Raw genomic sequence first — 19,965 nt, 5'->3', positions numbered from 1 at the left:
TGGGCTCGAACTCACCAAGATCTGCCTGACTCTGCCTCCCGAACACTGGAATTAAAGGCATGCATCACCACTGCCCCACTTATAATGTAAGTGTGAAATTTGCATTTTTGTAGTGGAAAAATATTGAATAGCTCAGAAAAGTTAAGTGATTTGCCCAAGGTCACATTGTTAACAAGTAGCTGCAGTGGGATTTGAACTCCCAACTTGTGTTGTCTTCCAGGTGAATAAGGACCCTAGGGTGTATTGTGTGAGGCATGTTCATGGGATATGTTGATGTTTCCTGGGTGTAAGCCATGAGATCTGTTGGCAGATACACAGGAAAACATAGTAGGTATTGGTATCTTGTGGTTTTGTTCCATTTGCCTTTTGCTCAGACTGTGAAGTACCTGTCTAACAAAGTCTGTTCTCTCTATCTCTACTCTCCACAGCCTCCCTGTCCGTATCTTGCCCCCGGTAGCATTCCTATTCCTGTGTCCAGAAGGGACAGGGAAAAAAGAAAAGAAGGTGCAATGTGTTTAAATTAAACCAGATACTTCCCTGCAGCCTCTGCCCTACAGTTGGTGTTGAGTAGTGTTCAGGTTCTATCTCCAGGGCCCGGGCTGCAGCTCGGTGGGTAGCAGTGCTAGCCCTGCATGTGTAAGGGTCTGTGTTTGACAGTAGTGTTCAGGTTCTATCTCCAGGGCCCGGGCTGCAGCTCGGTGGGTAGCAGTGCTCCCTGCATGTGTAAGGGTCTGTGTTTGATCTCCAGAGCCCGCCTTTTCTAAAAGGGGTGGAGAGAACTGGGGTGCTAGTGCCTGCCTTGATCCCAGCACTCGGAAACAGAGGCAGGCGGATCTCTGAGTTCAAAGCCAGACTGGTCTACAGAGTGATTTCCAAGACAGCCAGGACTATACAGAGAAACAGTGTGAAAACCAAAAATGGGTGGGAGGGGAGGAGGACATGCTGGATAGATGACTCAACAGGAAAGAGCACTGGCCACTCTTCCTGAGGAGGAGCTTTGGGTTTGGGTTACCAGAACCTTTATGGCAGTTCACAACCATCTTTAAGTCCAGTTCCAGGGGATCGCATGACCTTCCCCAAGAACACCAGGCACTTTTGTGGTACACAAGCATATATGTAGATAAAACATGTATAAAAAAGTAAATAAATAATTTTTAATATACCCACTCATAATCCCAGCTCAAGGAAGGCCAATTCCTTGGGCTCCCTGATCTACTTGATGTGCTCCGTCTCAAAAATAAATAAATGAATAAATATTAAAAAGGTAGGTGGCACCCAAGGTAGACTTCTGATCTACATGTACGCACGTGTATACACAAACACACATACACATATGGGGGGAGGTTAGCTTCCAGTGGGTGTGGTGGTGCACACCTCTAATCCCAGCACTTGGGAGGTGAAGCAGGAAGGTCAGGAGTTCGAGGCCTTCCTTTGCCTAGTAGCAAGTTTGAGGACAGCCTGGGCTACATGAGATCCTATCACAAGAAAAGGAGGAGAAAGACTTGGAAAATTACTATTAAAGTTTTGTTTGAAAAATGAAAGCTAGGATAACAACCAGTTTTGTAGTCTTGTGAATTATATATCATATAAAAATTAAATGTCAGCTTGTTCCTTATAGCTATATCTCTTTTTTATTCATAGACTATTTCATCCATGCATTTAATGAATTTGGGTCATCTTCACTACCACCCTTTCCCCTTCCCACTGACTCCCCTCCTCCCAACATGTCCCCCTCTTACTTTTTGTCTTCTGTATTTTTGTGACCCAATGAGTTTAATTATCCAGGCTCGCAAGAGCACGAGTGGGGGAGTATTCACTGGAACATGGTCCCCTCTTGTGCAGGTAACCTCAGCTACTTTGAGTTCATGAGTGTAGTGGCCATGTCATGCCCTAGCTACACACACACACACACACACACACACACACACACACACACTTTTTCCCATTGCTGGGAACTGAACTTGGAGCACTGTACATGCTACACAAGTGATCTCCTACTGAGCTACACATCCAGCTATCTTTATTTCTTGCCCAAAAGTGTGGTCCCCCTACCGTGACTCGGACCGCTCAGTGCTTTTCCCTTATGGGCCCAGCTCCTGAGAAAGCAGAGATAGATAGTTGTTATGTTCCATGTACATTTGCACATGAGGGGGTGTGGCATCTACAGAGAAATTGCCTTTGATTAATTAATTCTTAGGAGCAATAAAGATGGGAATTACGTTTCTGGAGAGGGCTTGCCCACTTGTAGGCTTGTATAATTAGAAACCTACAGCAGAGGGACGGAACATCAAGATCTTCAGACAGCAGTGTTTTTCACAGTGAAGACTAAATCTGAAAAATAAAAACCCCGGAAAGAAGAGAGCAGATGGACTGAGTAGGCCTCTCAGCCTCCCCTGACCTCCTGGGAAGACGCTGTCCCCTCCCACCCGTGTCAGCTGCTTGGACCTCGGTTGGTCCAGAGGCCTTTTGTTACAGCACTATGGTTGCATGCTATGGCTCCATCGTCATCACATGGGGACCTGGAGGAAAATCCTGCTATGGAATGATACTGACCGTGGGCACAGCTGGAGGCGCCCTTAACCTCTGTCTAGGATGGCATGACTACTGTCTTAGGGGTACTGAGCAAGACTCGTATGTTGAGGAAACCAAAGCAGTAGGTCCCAAAGAGATATGGGATGGAGCCAGAGTAACTGGGCAGGCAAAGTGATGAACTGTGTAATCACCCCCTTTTTAATCCTCTCTCCTGGCTTATTTCCCCTGAGGCGTACTGCTACACTCTAGATTGTTCTTTGTCTTCCGAATTGAGTGATGTCACTTCTCAAACTCCCCTTGGAGGAGGTATCGACTTGGACGGCTCTCCAAGCACAATATTATGATCTGGGGTGTGAAGCGTGCCCTTTCCACGGCTTGTTTGTGCAACCGAGGATTCAACAAGTCCAAGTGTTGGCCTCCCGGCTCTGGCAAAGGTGGTGGTGAGAGCCACTGTGCCGGCATTGGAGCTCTGGGACTGCATCTGCTGTCTCCACAAATGCCAGTAAAAATAGACTGCCGGGGACAGCGGATGGCACGCCCAGGCATGCTTGGGCCCTCGCTGCCTTCTGTCAGCAGTTTTGTGTCATTTCCAAAGACCACAGTTTTCTTTTTGAATGTTCTAAAACATTTCTTATAGAAGAAGGTGAAGTATCTTTAGATTCACTTCTGGTCCTCCAGTCTCAGGTGTAGTGTCATAATGTGGCTAAATATATATTCGGAATTCTATATTTAAAAGACATTGTTTGGGGCTGGGGATGTCGCTGGGTTGGTAGAGTGCCTGCAGACCCCTGAGCTAATCCCTTCCACTACACAGGTCGATTGTGGCCGCACACGTCTCTAATCCCAGCACTGGGGAAACAGAGGCAATGTAGAGGCCAGACTGGGCAACTAGGAGTTGGGGAATGTGGAACAGTGGTAGATCACTTGCCTGCCTAGCGTCCATACTGCTCAGTGTACTACAGTCCTGTAGCACCTGTACTGCGTGCACTACAGCACTATGCCTGTAGCGCACAGCCTGCACTACAGGTGGCTCCACGAGTCAGGCAAGGGCCTGGAGATTGAAAGACACACATACACAGACAGAGACATGGGTCATCCTTGAAACAAGAATACTCAGAATGTCCCTTTATTGTGTTCCAGGGCAGCTTATATTTGGGTCGTCCCTGACTAATGACCACGCCCTATCTCTTGGGATCAGCTGCAAACCACTAGAAACCACTCCCCTGCCATCGGGGTCTTGAGCTAATAGCAGCTGCTAGCATAAGTTGCTCATAACAGCTGCAAGCACAGGAAAACAAGGCAAAGGGTCATAGAAAATTCAGGGCCTAGAGGTCCACAGTCCCCAACACCTACTGTGCACGTGGCCCCAGGTCCCAGGTCCAGCCGGGCACATACAAAAAAAGTACAAAGGGTCATCTGGCCAGGGTTTATTAAAGGTGAAGCAGTATGGTGTAGATCCTAGTGCATTGAGAGGGCTTGAAGGCTACTGGATCATTGAGGATCATGGATGTTTCCACAGTCTATGAAGCCATATGGGTAGGGATTGTATAAGAAGATAGACCCAAGCACACTAGGCATGATTAATCAGCAGCCTTGGATTTTAGAATATCTGGAAGGATCCCAGATTGACCATCCCTGTGCTTGAGTTTGCTGATAGCACACTGTCTCCCAAAGAACACGTGTCTGTCTCTGGAGCAAATACTAGTGTGTTCCCAAGAGACTAATTTGGAGCCCTCAATGTGGGGGTCCTGGGAGAGTGACAGATGTGAGGGCCCATGCTGACTTCTTCAATTAAGTGTTGTTTACCTTCATAGGTCATTACTAAAGCCTTTAAACTCAATCTGTCCCTGGATTTCCCCACCTTGGTAACCCTTCCTGGAGGAAACCTCAGGCTAGAGAGCTGAGTCTCAAGTATGAGAGCCTTTAGATGTTGGAAAAGCAAAGAAGGCAAAGACAGGGAAGGGATTTGGTTTCTTAAAGGTTTACCTAGGTTAGTCTCACCATCAATGACAAGGCACAGATGTCTAAGCAGCTCTTTGGATATCAGTACTGCCCCATGTTTGGTTTTAAAAATATTTGTTGTTGTTGTTCTTCCTCCTCCTCCTCCTCCTCCTCCTCCTCCTCCTCCTCCTCCTCCTCCTCCTCCTCCTCCTTCTTCAAGACAGGCTCTCTTTATGTAGTCCTGGTCATCCTGGAATTTGATATGTAGACCAGACTGGCCTCAAACTCAGAGATCCACCCAAGACTGCCTCCCACATGCTGGGATTAAAGGTTTGCACCACTGCGCCTGACTTATTTACTTTTATGTGCATGGCTGTTTCACTTGCATATATGTGCACCGCAAGTGTTCATGGTGCCCAGAGAGACCAAAAGAGGGTGACAAATTCCCTTAGGACTGGAGTTACAGATGGGTGTAGGTGCTGGGAACGTAACCAAGGTCTGCCAAAGAGCAGTATTTGTGAGGTACTTTTCAACCTCTCAGTATTGAACGTAGATGTCCCAGTAAGTAAATGTCAACCCCAGAAACTAATGTGAAAGGCTCCCGGGCTCCAGCAAGGAAATGGGGAAAAGCTGCCTTAGTCTCTCTTTCTGTTGCTTCAGTAAAATGCATGACAAAGAAAACTTAAGGTAGAAAGGGTTTATTTGGCTCACAGTTCCAGGGTATTAGTGCACATAGTGAGGAGGTCAAAGCAGCAAGAGCTGGACGCAGCTGGTCACATGAGATCTAGAAGCAGGAAGAAGACAGAGTGAACACACTCAGTCTCCTTTCTGATGCCGCCCACAGTGGGCAGATGTCACCTCGGTTGACACGATCAGATAATCTCTGACATGTCCATGCCTGGAGGTCCTCCGGCTTCTGGAAAACTGTCTCGGCTTAACTTTCTGATCAGATTTATCTGTCTCCCCATGAGTGTGTCAGTTTTTGTCTCATATATTTTTAAATTCTGTTGCTGCATGTATGTGTATACGCATATATTACTTTTATGTGTTTTTAACATTTTATCACTAATAGGTGATCGTTATCACTTCTTATCTAATAGTCTACTTTTTCTAATATCAGTTTGGCCACATCACTTTTCTTTTTTCTTTTTTTTTTTTTGTTTCTTTTTAAAAAAATTGTTTTTAGGGCCGGAACGATGGCTAAGCAGGTAAAGGCACTGTCACCAAGCTTGTGACCTGAATTTGACCCCTGGGACCCTCATGGTGAAAGGAGAGAGAACCGACTCCTGCAAGTGCCCTCTGACTGCCACACGTGCACTGTGGTACGCACATGTCTACACACACATGCACACACACACACACACGTTAATAAAATGTAATGAAAATTTTATAAAAGTATTTAAAAATAATAAAATGTAATGAAAATTGTCTTTAGGTGTTCGTTTTGTTTTTGCACTGTTAGAAATCAAATCCAGGAGCTCATGCATGTCAGACAAACATCCTATTCCAGCATTTTCAGTTTGTCGCTCTTTTCAGTTCTTAGTGTTGAACCCAAGTCCTTGTGCATGCTAGCCAAGCGCTCTTTTTCTTTCTTTTTCTCTTGAGACAGTCTCACTGTGTGGCCCACTCTGGCCTCGAACTCAATCTTCCTGTGCAGTTTTCTGAGTGCTGTGACCACAGGCCTGTGTTCTTAATGAGCTTTCTCTTGTTTTACTAAATTTGAAATGAAATGACTCAAACAGCATCCCCAAAGCCAGTGCACATCATTCCCTCACAGGCTTGAAAAGTCCATAAAGGGATATTCTGTTACCATTTTAATTAATTGACTACTTAATTAATTAAATTTTGAGGCTGGATCTCTGTAGCCCAGGCTGGCCTGGAACTCAAAGAGATCCACCTGCCTCTGCCTCTTGAGTGCTGGAATTAAAGGTGTGTGAACCATGCTTGTCCCTCTCGTCCTTTGATATTTATGTGTTTATTTCTTTATGTTTTAGACAGGGTCTTACTGTGTAGCCCTGGCTGGCCTAAACTTTCTATGTAGACCAGACTGGCCTGAGTTCACAGAAGTCAACTGCATTTGCCTCTGGTGTGCTGGTATCAAGGGGGTGTACCACCATGCCGGGCCCCTCCTTTTATAATTCTCAAACAGGGACAGGCATGGTGGTACATGCCTGTAATGCCCGCACAGTCGGAGACAGTAGGATCACGAGTTCAGGGCACGTATAGGCACATGTCAAGTTCAAGGCCGGTTTATACAGTGAGACACAATCTCTTGAAAGAATGAACCACACCACATTGTCAGCCATTGCAGCTTTCTCTATAGCTTATTTAACATGTCTACAGCAGATGGTTTGATTCTGTGACTGCTCCTTCTAGCCTTTATCTTTGGTTATTCTTCCATTTTCCTGCTTTTCCTCTGATACTTAGAATACCAGTTACCGTGAGTGACAAACTGCAGAGACTCTGGCTTCTATTTTCTCTGCCATGTCCTCAGTTTTGCTCTAGCAAGTCGATAAATGGGAATCACCTTGATTCTTATTTTTTACCCTTTTCCATTCTCCTCAGGGGGAGGAGGTACATGTGTCTGTGTGCGTGCTTGCATCCATGTGGACTTACCAGTGTATGTGATGTGTGTGTGTGCTGGCATGCATGTGAGCTTACCAGTGTGTGTGATGTGTGAGTGTGGGCTTACCAGTGTGTGATGTGTGTGTGTGCTGGCACGCATATAAGCTTACCAGTGTATGTGGTGTGTGTGTGTGTGTGTGTGTGTGTGCTGGCATGCGTGTAGGCTTACCAGTGTGTGTGATGTGTGTGCATCCTGGCATGCATGTGAACTTACCAGTGTGGGCTTACCAGCGTGTGTAATGTGGAGGCCAAGGTCAGTGTTGGGAATCATGAGCAACTCTTCCACCTCACTGAGGCGGGGGCTCTCAGTCAAGCCCAATGTGACTAGTCTTGCTAACCAGCTCTTTCTGGGTATCCCCATATCCCCTTTGCAATACTGGGATTACAGACAGACCATGATGCCAACCTGGCATTTTTTGTAGCTTCTGGAGATCCAAAGTCTGGCCCCCATGCAACTACTGAGCCATCTCTGGAGGCTTAAAGCAGTAGTTCTCAACCTTCTCGAATGAGCCTTTCACAGACATCACTAAGACCATTGGAAAATACAGATATTACATCATGATTCATAATCATAGCAAAACTACAGTTAAATAATTCTATGATTGGGGGTCACCACAACATGCGGACTTGTATTAAAGGGTTGTGGGATTAGGAAGGTTGGAAACCACTGGTTTAAAGAGCGGAGATCTTTTTTTTTCTTTTTGGATTTTCAAGACAGGGTTTATCCATAGCTTTTTGGTTCCTGTCCTGGAACTAGCTCTTCTAGACCAGGCTAGCCTCGAACTCACAGAGATCCGCCTGCCTCTGCCTCCCGAGTGCTGGGATTAAAGGCATGCGCCACCACCGCCTGGCAAGAGCAGAGATCTTTAGATTTGCTTAGCCTCGTGGTTTTCAGTGGGGAAAATGTTGTTAACCCAACCCCTGTAAGTCGGTAGAAATTAAACTCCCAATTTTCTGCCTTCCCAACCCAGGTGCTGCTGATGTCCCTCTCAAATTATTGAAACCCCCTCCCATCTTTCCCAGTGAGCTTTGTACCTCCCTCTGTACTTACAGGTCAGGAACAAGCCTGTGATGGAGGGGGTATAAGAACATCTGAGGGCTCCCCAAGTCCTTTTCCTTTTTAAGGTGTCTTCCTCCAGATTCCAGCTGTATAGACAGCGTTAAACTGACCTCTGCTGACTTATCCCAGCTAGACGACAGCTCTCTGCCTGAGTGAGCTTCCTTCATGTCATTGCTGCAGGAAGCCAGCAGCTGAGAGTAGCCCTCACCTAGCCCCCCTTTGTCTTAGGCTCACAACCTCATCACTACCTCCAAAGAGTTGGGGGATTTTGTTATTGTTGTTGTTTGTTTAATTTTGCCAAGATTTGATTGGGCGAAGAGTTAGTCCAATATAAATTAACCTACCATTCCAGGAATCAGAATACCATCACCCTTCCGTGCCTCTCCACCTTGGTTTTCCTGGTTTAAAAATTTAAAAAAAAAAAATCTTGCTGTTTATGCTTTATGAAAACTCTTTGTTGCTTCCCAGAGGACACTGATAATGTCTTGGTTTTTATGTTTGATCTCTAGCATTTGAGTTAGAGATTTTCTTCTGGTTGCCCGAGGGCTGGCAGAGTGCCTGCCTAGCACAGGTAAGGCCCTGGGTATTACAATACTGTAGGAAACACCCACTGGGGTGTTGAGTTTAAGTGGTAGCTCAGTGGCTCCAAAGGCCAGCATCTTGACACATGCACTCCTCGAAGTCCCCAGAAAAGCTTTCTCCTGTGTCTTCCCCAGAGGGCACATGCTCAGCTGCCTGCACTCTGGAAGCTCCCCGGAACGTGGCTGAAGGGTCACCACTTAAAGCCCACTCACCTGCTCTCTCAAATGCGCTTGACACCTGTTATCTCAGACATACACAGCCGTGGTGGGAAGCAGTCAGTTGCCCGTGGACTTGGGCTCCGGAGAGCCCTGGAGTGCTTCTCCAGCCCCCGCCAGCTCATCTTACTTCCCTTGTTCCCCTCCAATTCCTGGTATCACTTTCTGAGCCCTTTGAGGACTCTTTGAACTGGGCTCTCAGGTTCACAGTCAGCCTTAGGTCTAACTTTTGGGCACGCGTGTGCGTGCGTGCGTTTGTGTGTGTGTGCATGTGTGTGTGTGTGTTTGTGTGCACACACGCTGTCATACATGCATACATGTGAGGCCACACATGGAAAGGACAACTCCCTTCACTGGGTTCTAGGGGTTAAATTCAGGTCATCAGACTTGCACACGAGCAAGTGCCTTTTACTTCCTGAGCCGTCTCACTGGCCCAGGTCTAGTTTCTTAAATACACAGTCTCACTCGCCATCTGCTTTCCAGCCTCCAAGATTCGGATGGTGAATTCTCTGGTTTTCGGAAGGGGAGGACATGAACTCGGAAGCCTGCAACTAGAGACTGTAAAAGAGATTGCTTTTGTGGCATCGGTTGGTCAGAGGGCAGAGTCTCCGAGTCCACGGGCTTCAAGCACTTCTGAGTAGTCAAACCAATAGGGAACATTTGGCAGAAAACAAAGTAAGTGCTCATGATTCGGAGTTAGCGACGACCAAAGTGGCCAGTGTAGATGAACACATTTGCGCATGAGCAGAAAGAGAAATGACCCAGGCTACCTCTAGGCTTGGAAGGAGACCCGGGGATTAGACCTTTTCCTGGGGCCGTCTGCTACTGCTGCCTCGTGTACCTGGAGTCCTGAAGGCGCCCATTGTTCTTGCTTCGGGGAAATGTGTTGGGGCTGGGGAAGGTCTGGGAAGGAAGGAAGGAAGGAAGGAAGGAAGGAAGGAAGGAAGGAAGGAAGGAAGGAAGGAAGGAAGGAAATGACAGCCCCTTGAGGGCTGATGTGAGCACTGGGACTCGGCTGGGATATTTAGAGGTGGTGTGTCTCAGCCAGTGTGGGGAAAGCAGGTATGAGCCTGGACTCCATATTCCGAACAAACAGCTAACAGAGAGAGTTGCTCTGAACCCCAAACAGGTAAGTTCAGCAAAACTTCACCATGGTAGGTCAGAAACATGGCCTCTGTGTAATATATTCAAGCATGTGGTCCTTTTCTGTTGGGACGAGTGAATAACAGGTTCCGCACCTTTCCCACTGGAGGTGTGGGAGCAGACTTCTGAGAGATATTGGCACACTCATAACTCAGACATTGAAATATGCTCTTTTGGGGCTGTTACTAGAACATTGGGCTGGATGGAGAATGGGAGGCTCAGTGGAGTTGGAAAAACTTGATCTGAGTTCAAATCTTGCCTCTGGTGTACTCACTGTGTGCCCTTAAGCAAGTACTCAGTCTTTCTGATCTCTAAGGTTCCGACAATGGTTCAAGCAATTACATAACACACAAGAGGACCAGGAAAGTAGCTGTTTATTGATTCCTGAACCGAATTTGAGCCTCTTAACACATTTGATGAGTCCCTGTTGGATACCAGGCTGTGCATATGTGTTCCCAGAAGTCTTAGGAAGTGATGCTCTAGCTGAGCCCCATCCTCTGTCCTCAGGATCAAACCTGTAAAAGTAAACATTTTGGTTCTGCCTGGGCTGCACTGAGTGATGGGAGAAAATGTCCAAGCATCCTCTACACTCTGCTATGTCATGGAAGACAGCAGTGATAATGCTGGCAGCCATGTCTGCTGCTCAGTTCGTTTCTGTCACGTGACCAGATGTGCAGTGTTGACAGAGTCAGGGTGATTCTAACACTGTGACACTTGGGGCTCAAAGTGTCTCCTGCAGAGTGTATTTAAAGCCCCTGAGGGTTGACATCACGATGATTACAACGGCTGAAAACAGTGTGGACTGCTCCCAGGTGGGTGTGCTCACTTCCTCCAAATCGGCAGGAAGTTCCATAAGTTCTGTGGATGAACACAGAACCCCTGGCCAGGGGTGCAGTAGCCTCACCAGCAGCCACCGCACCAGCACCCAAAGCTTAACTTGGATGCTTCTGTGTCACTTGGACATTTTCTTGACCTAGGTGAACTTTCCCTTTGGTCTATCTCTAAATTATACCGTGAGCCATCTTTTCCCTGGCAGTTGCTCTGTTGGTGGGGAGGCTTCTGCCCTCTGGGTTTACTTTGTTTCCACTTCCAGAAACCATTTAGCCTTGATCTTGTTTCTTCCCTTCTTCAGAACTTACCTGCTGCGTGTCCGACTGAGCTATCCCTATTCCATCCTGTTCTTCAAGACCTGCTACTATTCCGCTGGTGGTCACAGCCATGCCTGGGAAAAGGTGGCCGCTTCAGTGGGAGAGCTCCATGTACAGCCCTTGGAGGCCTCGGGGCTGGGAAGAAACTGTAGGAGTGAACAATTCCTATCTGCGACTCCATGTGTGTGCCAGTGGCACCTAGCTTCCTTCCCGGAGACCTTGCTGTCCCAGACTGGACCTGTCTGAGAACCGAGGCAAGCAGAGAGCTACTAGCCTTCTTGCTTCCTAGTTCCCAGCTCCCAGGAGCAGCTAGCTTAGCCATGGAGGCTGCTGAGAGCCCGGAGCCCCACTGCCCTGCATGTGTCCGTACTACTGTTTCCTGCTGTGAAATTATGTACAGCAGGGATGGCGTCTTTCTGAGTGGCTTCCCCTTCAGAACGTGCCAGTGTTTCTGCGGTTCACAATACTTCCCTGCTGTTGTATTTCTTGGCTTTTTCTCCATAGGCTGCCTTTCTCTCCTCACCGGGGAAATTACTGTTTCCTATCCGCATCCTTACAGGGTTTGCTCCCCCAACTTTGTGGGCCGCAGGGTCTGGGGCACAGACATTTCTCGACCTTGGCCAGCCTGCAAGTGACTCTCAGCATCTGCTTTGTTTGTTTGGAGAGGAACTGGGGGGTTGGATTGGTTTCCCTTCAGTCCTGGAGAGCTCTGCAGAGAGCAGGTGTCAATCACGCCGAGCGTGCACATCACTGTGACAAGCTGTTGGCTTGCTGCCCTCTTCCCTTATAGCTAAACCAGCCGACAGAGCCCTATAGCCGGAGTGGAGGGGTCCTTTAGTGGGTCACAAATCCCCATTTTATTTTAAGTAGACTCCGTTGGGCCTGAGGGTGGGGTAAAGGTTGGAAATCCTATTTGTAGATATGAATCTATGTAGATGGCTTTGTGATTCCTTACTCCTCCAGCATTTTTGTGAGTGTTTGTAAGGGGCCCCTGGAGACCTGCCTATTTTACTGCCCTGGCTGTGACATCCCAGATGGCTCCTCTGCCAGCCTCCACACTTAACTGCAGTCGCCAAAGTAAGTCCCTGAGCAGAGGACGTGGCCACCTCTCCATTAGCAGGGACAGGCTGTGGAGCACAGAGTCCCAACACTGTGACAGACAACTCGAGCCTGACCTTGTGGCCACCTTGTCTTGAAGCAGCTCGGTGGCTGATAGGAGGTACTCCAAGCAGCTGGTTGCAGGACAGAGTGGTTGCAGCTGGAATTGACCTTCCCACGCCCACCGAGAAGAATAAGTTATCACAAGGATGATGGTGAAATCTGGAAGTCTGGTTCCATGCAGCAGAGAGAAAGGGTGTGTGGTTGAGGACACTGTCAGAGTGCTGCCTTGTCCCGTGTCCTCTCCCAGTACTCTCTCCGGGGAAGAATTGCATTTCTGCCTTTTTTGAGGGGAGGGGCAGGATTTCTCTGTAACTTTAGATCCTGTCCTGGAACTTGCTTTGCAGATCATCAGGCTGGCCTCGAACTCACAGAGATCCGCCTGTCTCTGCCTCCCAAGTGCTGGGATTAAAGGTGTGTATGCCGCCACTGCCCGGCTAGGAATTGCTTTTCGTCATAGGCCTCTACACAGCTATGACAAGTTGGCATCACTGCTGGGCTATGGCTGGCGGGGGGGCGGGAGGGTCTGGGTCAGCGGTGCTCTAGGAAATATGTGCAATGGCTGGTGTTTCCCTATAGAGTTCCCATCGGCAAAGACCCAAGAGATGGAACACTGGGGTATTCCCTCTCTAAAGAAAAGGAAGAGAGAACACAATTGTCTGTCTCTGGGCCCGCCCTGGGTTTATGTGGCCTACAGACACAGGGAAAAATGGTTGCCTCCCTGTTCACCTTCCTTTTTACCCTGTCACATCATGGGTGACAGCTCACCATGCTAACACTCATCCTGATGACTGAGGCCTCATTCTCTCTACCAAGTCCAAGAGGTCAGGAGAAGGTCCTCCACAGGGCTGGTAGAGGCACAGGAGGCCTGCCCTAGCCTAGTCACAGTTAGCTTTGGGAAAAGCACAGCTCATTTTGAGCACCATGGATCCAGAATGTTCCTTCTCTCCTTGTATGTGAGAGCTGGCTCTTGCAGCCCCACCCTCCCTAAATAACTAAGTGTACTTGCTGCTCCTGGTAACTGGGAAGACACAGAATGCTGAAGGAATGCTCCAGGAGAAATAAGACAGGTTCCAAGGGACCTGGTCTTTTGTCTTTGCCTTTCTGAGCACTTGGTGCTGAGAAGGTTTCCCATCACAGCCTTTCTGGGCCCATAGTGTTGCCATCGTGTGTACCAATGGCATGTCCCCGTTGCTCTGTGAGCAGATGAGTAGACGAAGTGAGGCTATATCTTCACAGGCATTTAGTAGTGTTAGGCCCCCGGGGAGGATACAAGGAACTGCAAGGCTTCCCTTCTGTCCCCAGACATTAGCACCACTCTAACAGACTAAGGGTGTGCAAAAGCAGGGGACCAAAGGAAATTGCTGGAAGCTCCCACAGTACTGCTTTGTCTGTGGCCCAATGTCTGTCACTCAGGGCTCAGCCAGGAAAGCAAAACTTCTTTTTAGGGTTTGTACAGAAGCAAGAACAGTAGGGGGGAGGGGAAGTACAGTGAAGAGGCCAGGGCCACTGGGAAGGAGCCACAGCCATGAGGAGTCAGAGAGGGGAGAAGGAACTTGGCCTCTTCCTCCTGCCCTATAGATTTCTGTGGGTGCCTCCCACTAGCTGGCTCCAGCCAGAAGCCAACTACCCTGGGAACATGCAGGCGCAGCTCCCAGCATGCGACAGAGGAGAGCAGGGGAGGGCTGGTGAGCATCCCTGCAGCAGGTGCAGCTGTGTCTGCAGAGCCTGGCAGTACTGAGACCTTGGGGAAGGAGGCAGAGGAGTGGCCTGCTTGGGTTTTCATCCTGCTGGGGAGGAAAGAGCTTTATTGGGAGGAAGAGAAAGCCTTTCCTCACAGCTGTCCCTGCTTTCCTTTGGAGTAACTTGCCCACCCAAGCACCCTGCATTGTGCTTCCTTCTAGAAAGCCATGTCCTGGTTTCCATGTGCCCCACCTGCCTGTTCCTCTCCTCTGAGTCTCTGGTTCCCCCCTGCCACGAGCACTAACCAGAGCAGGCCTCAGTGCTCGGGAAAACTCTCTCCCACGCCAAGCCAGTGTGGCCTGTCTGTCTGTAGGAGAGACCATCTATCTGTCAGTTTGTATTGTGTTTCCAATAAATTTCTGGAAATCCTGCCTAGTGTCACGGTGTCTTTTCCTGGGCTCAGGCGGGTGGTTCTGCTCATGCTCCCTCCAGACTTTGGTATCTGGGGGACCTCATCTATGGGACTCTGTGCCACTGCGTGCTCCCAGGGTCTAGGAGAGGTGACAGGCCACCCCCAAACTCTCAGCCACCGTTCTCCCGGGTTGAATGTGCTGTTATTGTCTCAGCAGCCACATCCTGAGAATGTGGTAGCTTCAGGAAGCTGTGCCCTCAAATAAATGACTTTGTGTCGCATAGGCCTAGAGGTGGGAGCAACAGGCAGATCTCGCCCCATTGGTCACCCAGAGTCACTTCTGCACGGCTGTGGCTAGCACTGCGTCCTGGGAACACATGTTGGGGTGCTTGGGGAGGTGCAGAGGAAGTTGCCGTGCTCTGGTGCAGGGCTGCCATATCAGGTGACTGAGCGTACTGCCTCAATTGCCCTGGTGAGGCAATTATAGGATAAAGTAAGTGGAGACTCACAAGAGACCCTTCCAACCTGTGTGTAGGACCCTGGTTTGCTGGGCTACATGATAGGTGATTAAAAAAACAAAACCAAAGGAGAGGGTGTATTGGTTGGGGTTGCTTAGATATTGTTTATTTTAAAAATAAGCATTATTTGGTTTTGTTCAAATATGTATGTATGTATGTATGTATGTATGTATGTATGTATGTATGCATGCATGTGGGTTTCTGTATGCCACAGAACATATGTGGAGGTCAGGGGATAGCTCCCTGAAGCTCCCTCCTTCTACCACGGAGGTCCTGAGGCTAGAACTTGGACTGTTAGATTGTCTGCGTGCACCCTGCCTGATGATCCATCTCTTGGGCCCAGGAACAATAGACACGAAGGGGGATTTAGTACAGTGGCCCCTTGTCAACTAGATAATCACATTTCCTTATGTCATTCTTACTTGTCCAATGAAAACAATAATAAAGTCATAATGCCACCTAAAATGGTATAACTATCTCACATACAACCACAAATATACTATCTCTGACCCCTGAGAATAAGTGTCCACATCCCTTGGGAAGTGCTTAGCTTTTTAGTGTCCCGTAACTTAGGTACGATGACATGTATTTACAGCACCTACATGTGAATATCATCTCAATATTACACTACATAAACAAAAGAAATCAAATATCTGCTTAAAGAATAATCATTCTTACCAGCCTGGTCTACAAGAGCTAGTTCCAGGACAGGTTCCAAAGCCACAGAGAAACCCTGTCTCGAGAAACCAAAATAAATAAATAAATAAGGAAAGAAAGAAAGAATAATCATTCTTTTATATAGCGTTTTATTTATTCTTTGATCATTTCATGTATGTATACAATGTAATTTTATCACATCCAACTCCCTCTGGACATTGTCCCCAACTTCATGTCCCTTTTTTTCTTCCTCACAATCCACTGAATCCTATCTGTGGGGTCCACATGTGTGCAGGTGTGGGACCTGTCACTGGAGCAAAGGTAACCTGCCGGCAGCCACACTCCCAAAGGAAAATGACTTTCTAGGACCTGGATGGCTGTGTGTGTGGAGGGGGGGAAGAGCACTGACTGCTCTTGCAAAGAAGCAAGGTTTGGCTCCCAGCACACACATGGCCACTAACAACCCTCTGTAACTCCAGTTCCAGGGGATCTGGCACCCTCTGCTGGTCTCTGTGGGCAATGCATACACATGGTGCACAGATACACCCCTAGGCAAGACACCTATACACATAAAATAAAAATAAATCTAGAGTATGTTTTAAAGAAAAGAGAAATGACTTTTCCTCCCTAGCAGCCATCAGCAGCCAACAGCTCTTCAGCATGGATGGTTCCTCATGGGCCCCTGTCCCATCCGTGCTGGAATGTTGACTGATCTTGTACAGGTAACTGCAGCTACCCCGACTTCCTGAGCAAAATGGCCGTGTCAGCCCCAGCACTCCCCATCCTCTTTGTGAGCTTTGGGGTTGGGGAGATTGTTATAACGTCTTTAGGACAAAGCACCTACAGTTGCTCTCCCTCAGCACTCGACCTGCTACTTATGCATTTCTGTGTCAACCCCGCTGTTATTTGGTTTTTTTTCTTTACTATTTGTGCTCTTTTGAGTGGCCCGCCACCCAGCTCCCAAATAACCACACATGGAAGCTTACTCTTTTTCATCAATGCCTGGCCTTAGCCTGACCTGTTTCTAACCATCTTTTCTTAAATTATCCTATCTACCCCTTGCCTCTGGGCTTGACTTCCTGTCAGCTAGTTGCTGACTCGGCCTCCTGACTCCAGGTTAATTTTATTTAATTAAACTAATGTAACACGTCTTTGAATCATTAAACAAATATTCCACAGCATAAATGATGCAATACATCTTAAATTAATATTCCACAACATCCTGACACTGCAAAAGGTTTCTCTAATCAAGGCTGAAGACAGCAGCACAAATGTATGGATAGAACAATAAGTATTTAGAAGGTACTGTGACAACGTGGCTATTCCACAGGACAGCTGTAGTAGGCTCCCCTCTAGAACTTGTGCCTCCCCCGCCCCCAGCCACAGGATTCTGACCAGACACGAATTCCCTCCTGGGTAACAGGCCTCATATGCTACCCCATAATAGTCATGCCACTTTTGCCCGAGTGGGCACATCTTGCCTAGCAGATAAGTACTGTAGCATGCAGGTTTCAGACAAGCATAGTTTTAACAAAATAAGACAGAAACACCCAATGGCCGCTGCATCATCATGTCTGTCACTGGTCGCATGGCCTTACCTGGTATTTATAGCTTACCTTTCTCTAGCACCCACTCTGCATTTCCTCCGCTCCCAGAAGCCCCTCAGTGGGTCTCGCTGCTCATCCCTTCACGCCTACAGGATCTGGGCCATTTGTCCTCCCACCTGGATCGCGTTGCTGTCATTTCCTGTTGACCTTACTGGCAACACTGAGAGAGTACACCCCAAAGGGTCTCTTGCACTCCAGATACTCCACCTTATTTCCTTTGTGGAAAAAGCAGTCCCGTTTCTTCCTATAGTACAGATCAATAACTCTTCCCAATACTGTGACTTTTTTGTTGTTGTTGTTGTTTTGTTTTGGTTTTTTGAGACAGGGTTTCTCTGTGGTTTGGAGCCTGTCCTGGAACTAGCTCTGTAGACCAGGCTGGTCTCGAACTCACAGAGATCCGCCTGTCTCTGCCTCCCGAGTGCTGGGATTAAAGGCATGCGCCACCACCGCCCGGCCCAATACTGTGACTTCTACATTAGTCTCTTGACTCAAAGATACCAGGAGCACAAAGCATCCAGGACGAAGTCAAACCTACCTTCCAAATCATCTTTTAAAACTTAGATTCATTTATTTAGTGTGTGTATGCTGGTGCACATGTTCCATTGTGTGTGTGTGTGTGTGTGTGTGTGTGTGTGTGTGACAACCTGTAGGAGTCAGTTCTCTTCTTCCACTATGTGGATGTTAGGACTGAACTCAGATTATCAGGCTTGGTGGCAAGTGACCTTAACCCACTGAGCCATTAGCTGGCCCTTAGCTTCCAGTTCAAAGGAATGTTTGCTTGCAGCTCCTGGAAATATCCAAAAATGTCCTCATACCCTAGAGCCAAAATTTCTCGGCTAAGGGAACATAAAGTCACAGTAACAGCACTGTGGGTGCTCGCGTCTCCAGGCCCCTTTTGGTACCATGCTCAGGGGCTCGTGGGTAGGTTCTTCTCAGGGAGCTTGTTCTTGTATTCCAAGAACCAGGTGTTTGATCCTGCACCGTGCCCTAGTGTCTCACCCTACAGAGCCAAGTCTTTTAAGAATCTTTCCTTAGAGGTCAGCATTGTTCAAATGTCATCCCCTAGCTGAGAAAGGACCCTCCTCTATCAAGGACACACCTTCCTGCTACACCACTCCCTTTAGGCCTTTACAGTAGGGTATCCAGACTCAAGCCAGATGAACACTTACTCGCTGTGGAACCTGGAGAAAGTCACCCAACCTATCTGTGCCTCCGAATTCTCATCTGCAAAATGGGATAATATCTATCTCAGGGCTAAAGAAATCAGCCCTGTGGTCTTAGAATAGAGTGGTCTACAGTGCTTATCACTGTTAGCTCATTCCTACCCTTGTTCTCACCTCTCCCTCCTCCTCTAGGGCCACAAGACGACAGAAGACTCAACCCACCAAAACCTCAGTCCTCTGCTTACCTCACTTTCTCTCCCTTTACTGGCAAAGAAACTGAAAGAGGAGACGTGTGTCTCCATTACTTCAAATCTCAGTAATGCCTCAACCCATTACACTACTTTATGGTTTCCATTCTGCCCTGGTCCAGCCACTCATAGAACTTGCTGTCAATAAAGTCATTAATGACTGTCTAAAGTGCCAAAAGTCTAAGTGTCATCCCATCCGAGCGTCTTGAGCACTCAAAACTGTGGCCACCCCCTCCTAATTTGCATTAACCTCTTTATGATCTACTCAGAGACACAGTGAGACACTGCTCCTGGTTGCCCCACCCCCACAGGTTGGACTTGCACCCCTCATCTTCTTGCATGTTGGGATTGCAGGCATGTGCCACCACACCTAAGCTTACAACTTTTCATATCTTAGCAAGCTTTTTTTTCCAATATAGTACTGGTCTATATTTTAAAACTATAGTACTAAACTATATACATATACTATATAGGTAGATAGATAGATGATAGATAGATAGTATATTACTATACTCTAGTATAGTATATAGTATAGTACATTATTAACATGCACTAGGCGTCCCTGTATCAGGTAGCTAGAGAGCACTTTTGAAAACGCTCTGTTCTTACACAAGCCATGTTCCCTTCACAAATGGTGGTTTTTTCCTTCTTTTCTAATGGAAATTTCTCTACTTGGGCAAAGAGATTGCCTTCCCTAATGTTCTCTTTCCCTCGCTCCAGCCCGCATCTTCTATTTAAAGCTTTCTTCTGAACATTTTTCTGGCTCTTTCATTTTGTGTGTGCCCCCTACCTGCAGGGACTTTTAAAGAATGCTTCTTGGCCCACTTTACTCTCTTACTGAGAATGGCATCCATTACCATTACCTCTGCCTTCCCGGTCCAGCTCTGAGGGCACTCCTGCGTGTGGTCTCCCTGGAGGCTTGCACACCCTGCACTTCCTGCACTTCAGGGTGTGCGCTCAACCCTCTGCCTCTCCTCTGAACCTGCTCTTCCGCCAGTGTTGTCGCGGGGCAATGCTCACTCTTCACGGCTCATTTTCCCTGCTCAGCCTGGTGGTGCCCATAAGCTCTGATTTTGTGTGCCTTTGTCAGGAATTGCGGCCTGAGGTCAAAGGAGAGTCCTCTACTCTTCACATAGCCTTTAGCTGTGTGGGAGGCCCAGAAAATGCTGGGTGAGCATTCATGACTACTGGCTCTTTGCTTTCCTGCCCCACTCACCCCTATGCAGGAATGTTGGGAGGGAAGCCATGGATGCTGCTATGTTGTACCGTCAGT

The 19,965-nt window shown here is 47.8% G+C and overlaps 1 protein-coding gene across 6 annotated transcripts in view; it reads left to right on the top strand.

Annotated features, from left to right (window-relative positions):
- The window catches only part of Mta3 (metastasis associated 1 family member 3), a 118,122-nt gene extending 105,203 nt beyond the window's left edge, over nt 1-12,919 (top strand). For 3 of the 6 annotated variants that reach the window (XM_057766368.1, XM_057766323.1, XM_057766334.1), the window contains exons 17-18: nt 9,439-9,630; nt 11,231-12,917. In XM_057766368.1, the coding sequence (XP_057622351.1) occupies nt 9,439-9,596 (158 nt within the window). In that variant the 3' untranslated portion in view covers nt 9,597-9,630; nt 11,231-12,917. Of the gene's footprint in view, nt 1-5,659; nt 5,881-9,438; nt 9,631-11,230 lie in introns of those variants that run through there. The other 3 variants (XM_057766379.1, XM_057766349.1, XM_057766340.1) reach the window with 3 other exon arrangements.
- Nucleotides 12,920-19,965: the final 7,046 nt, after the last annotated feature.

The sequence above is a fragment of the Chionomys nivalis genome, chromosome 1 (genome assembly GCF_950005125.1).
Source record: "Chionomys nivalis chromosome 1, mChiNiv1.1, whole genome shotgun sequence".
Taxonomy (NCBI): Eukaryota; Metazoa; Chordata; class Mammalia; order Rodentia; family Cricetidae; genus Chionomys; species Chionomys nivalis.
This window is presented reverse-complemented; position numbering and strand designations above follow the sequence as displayed.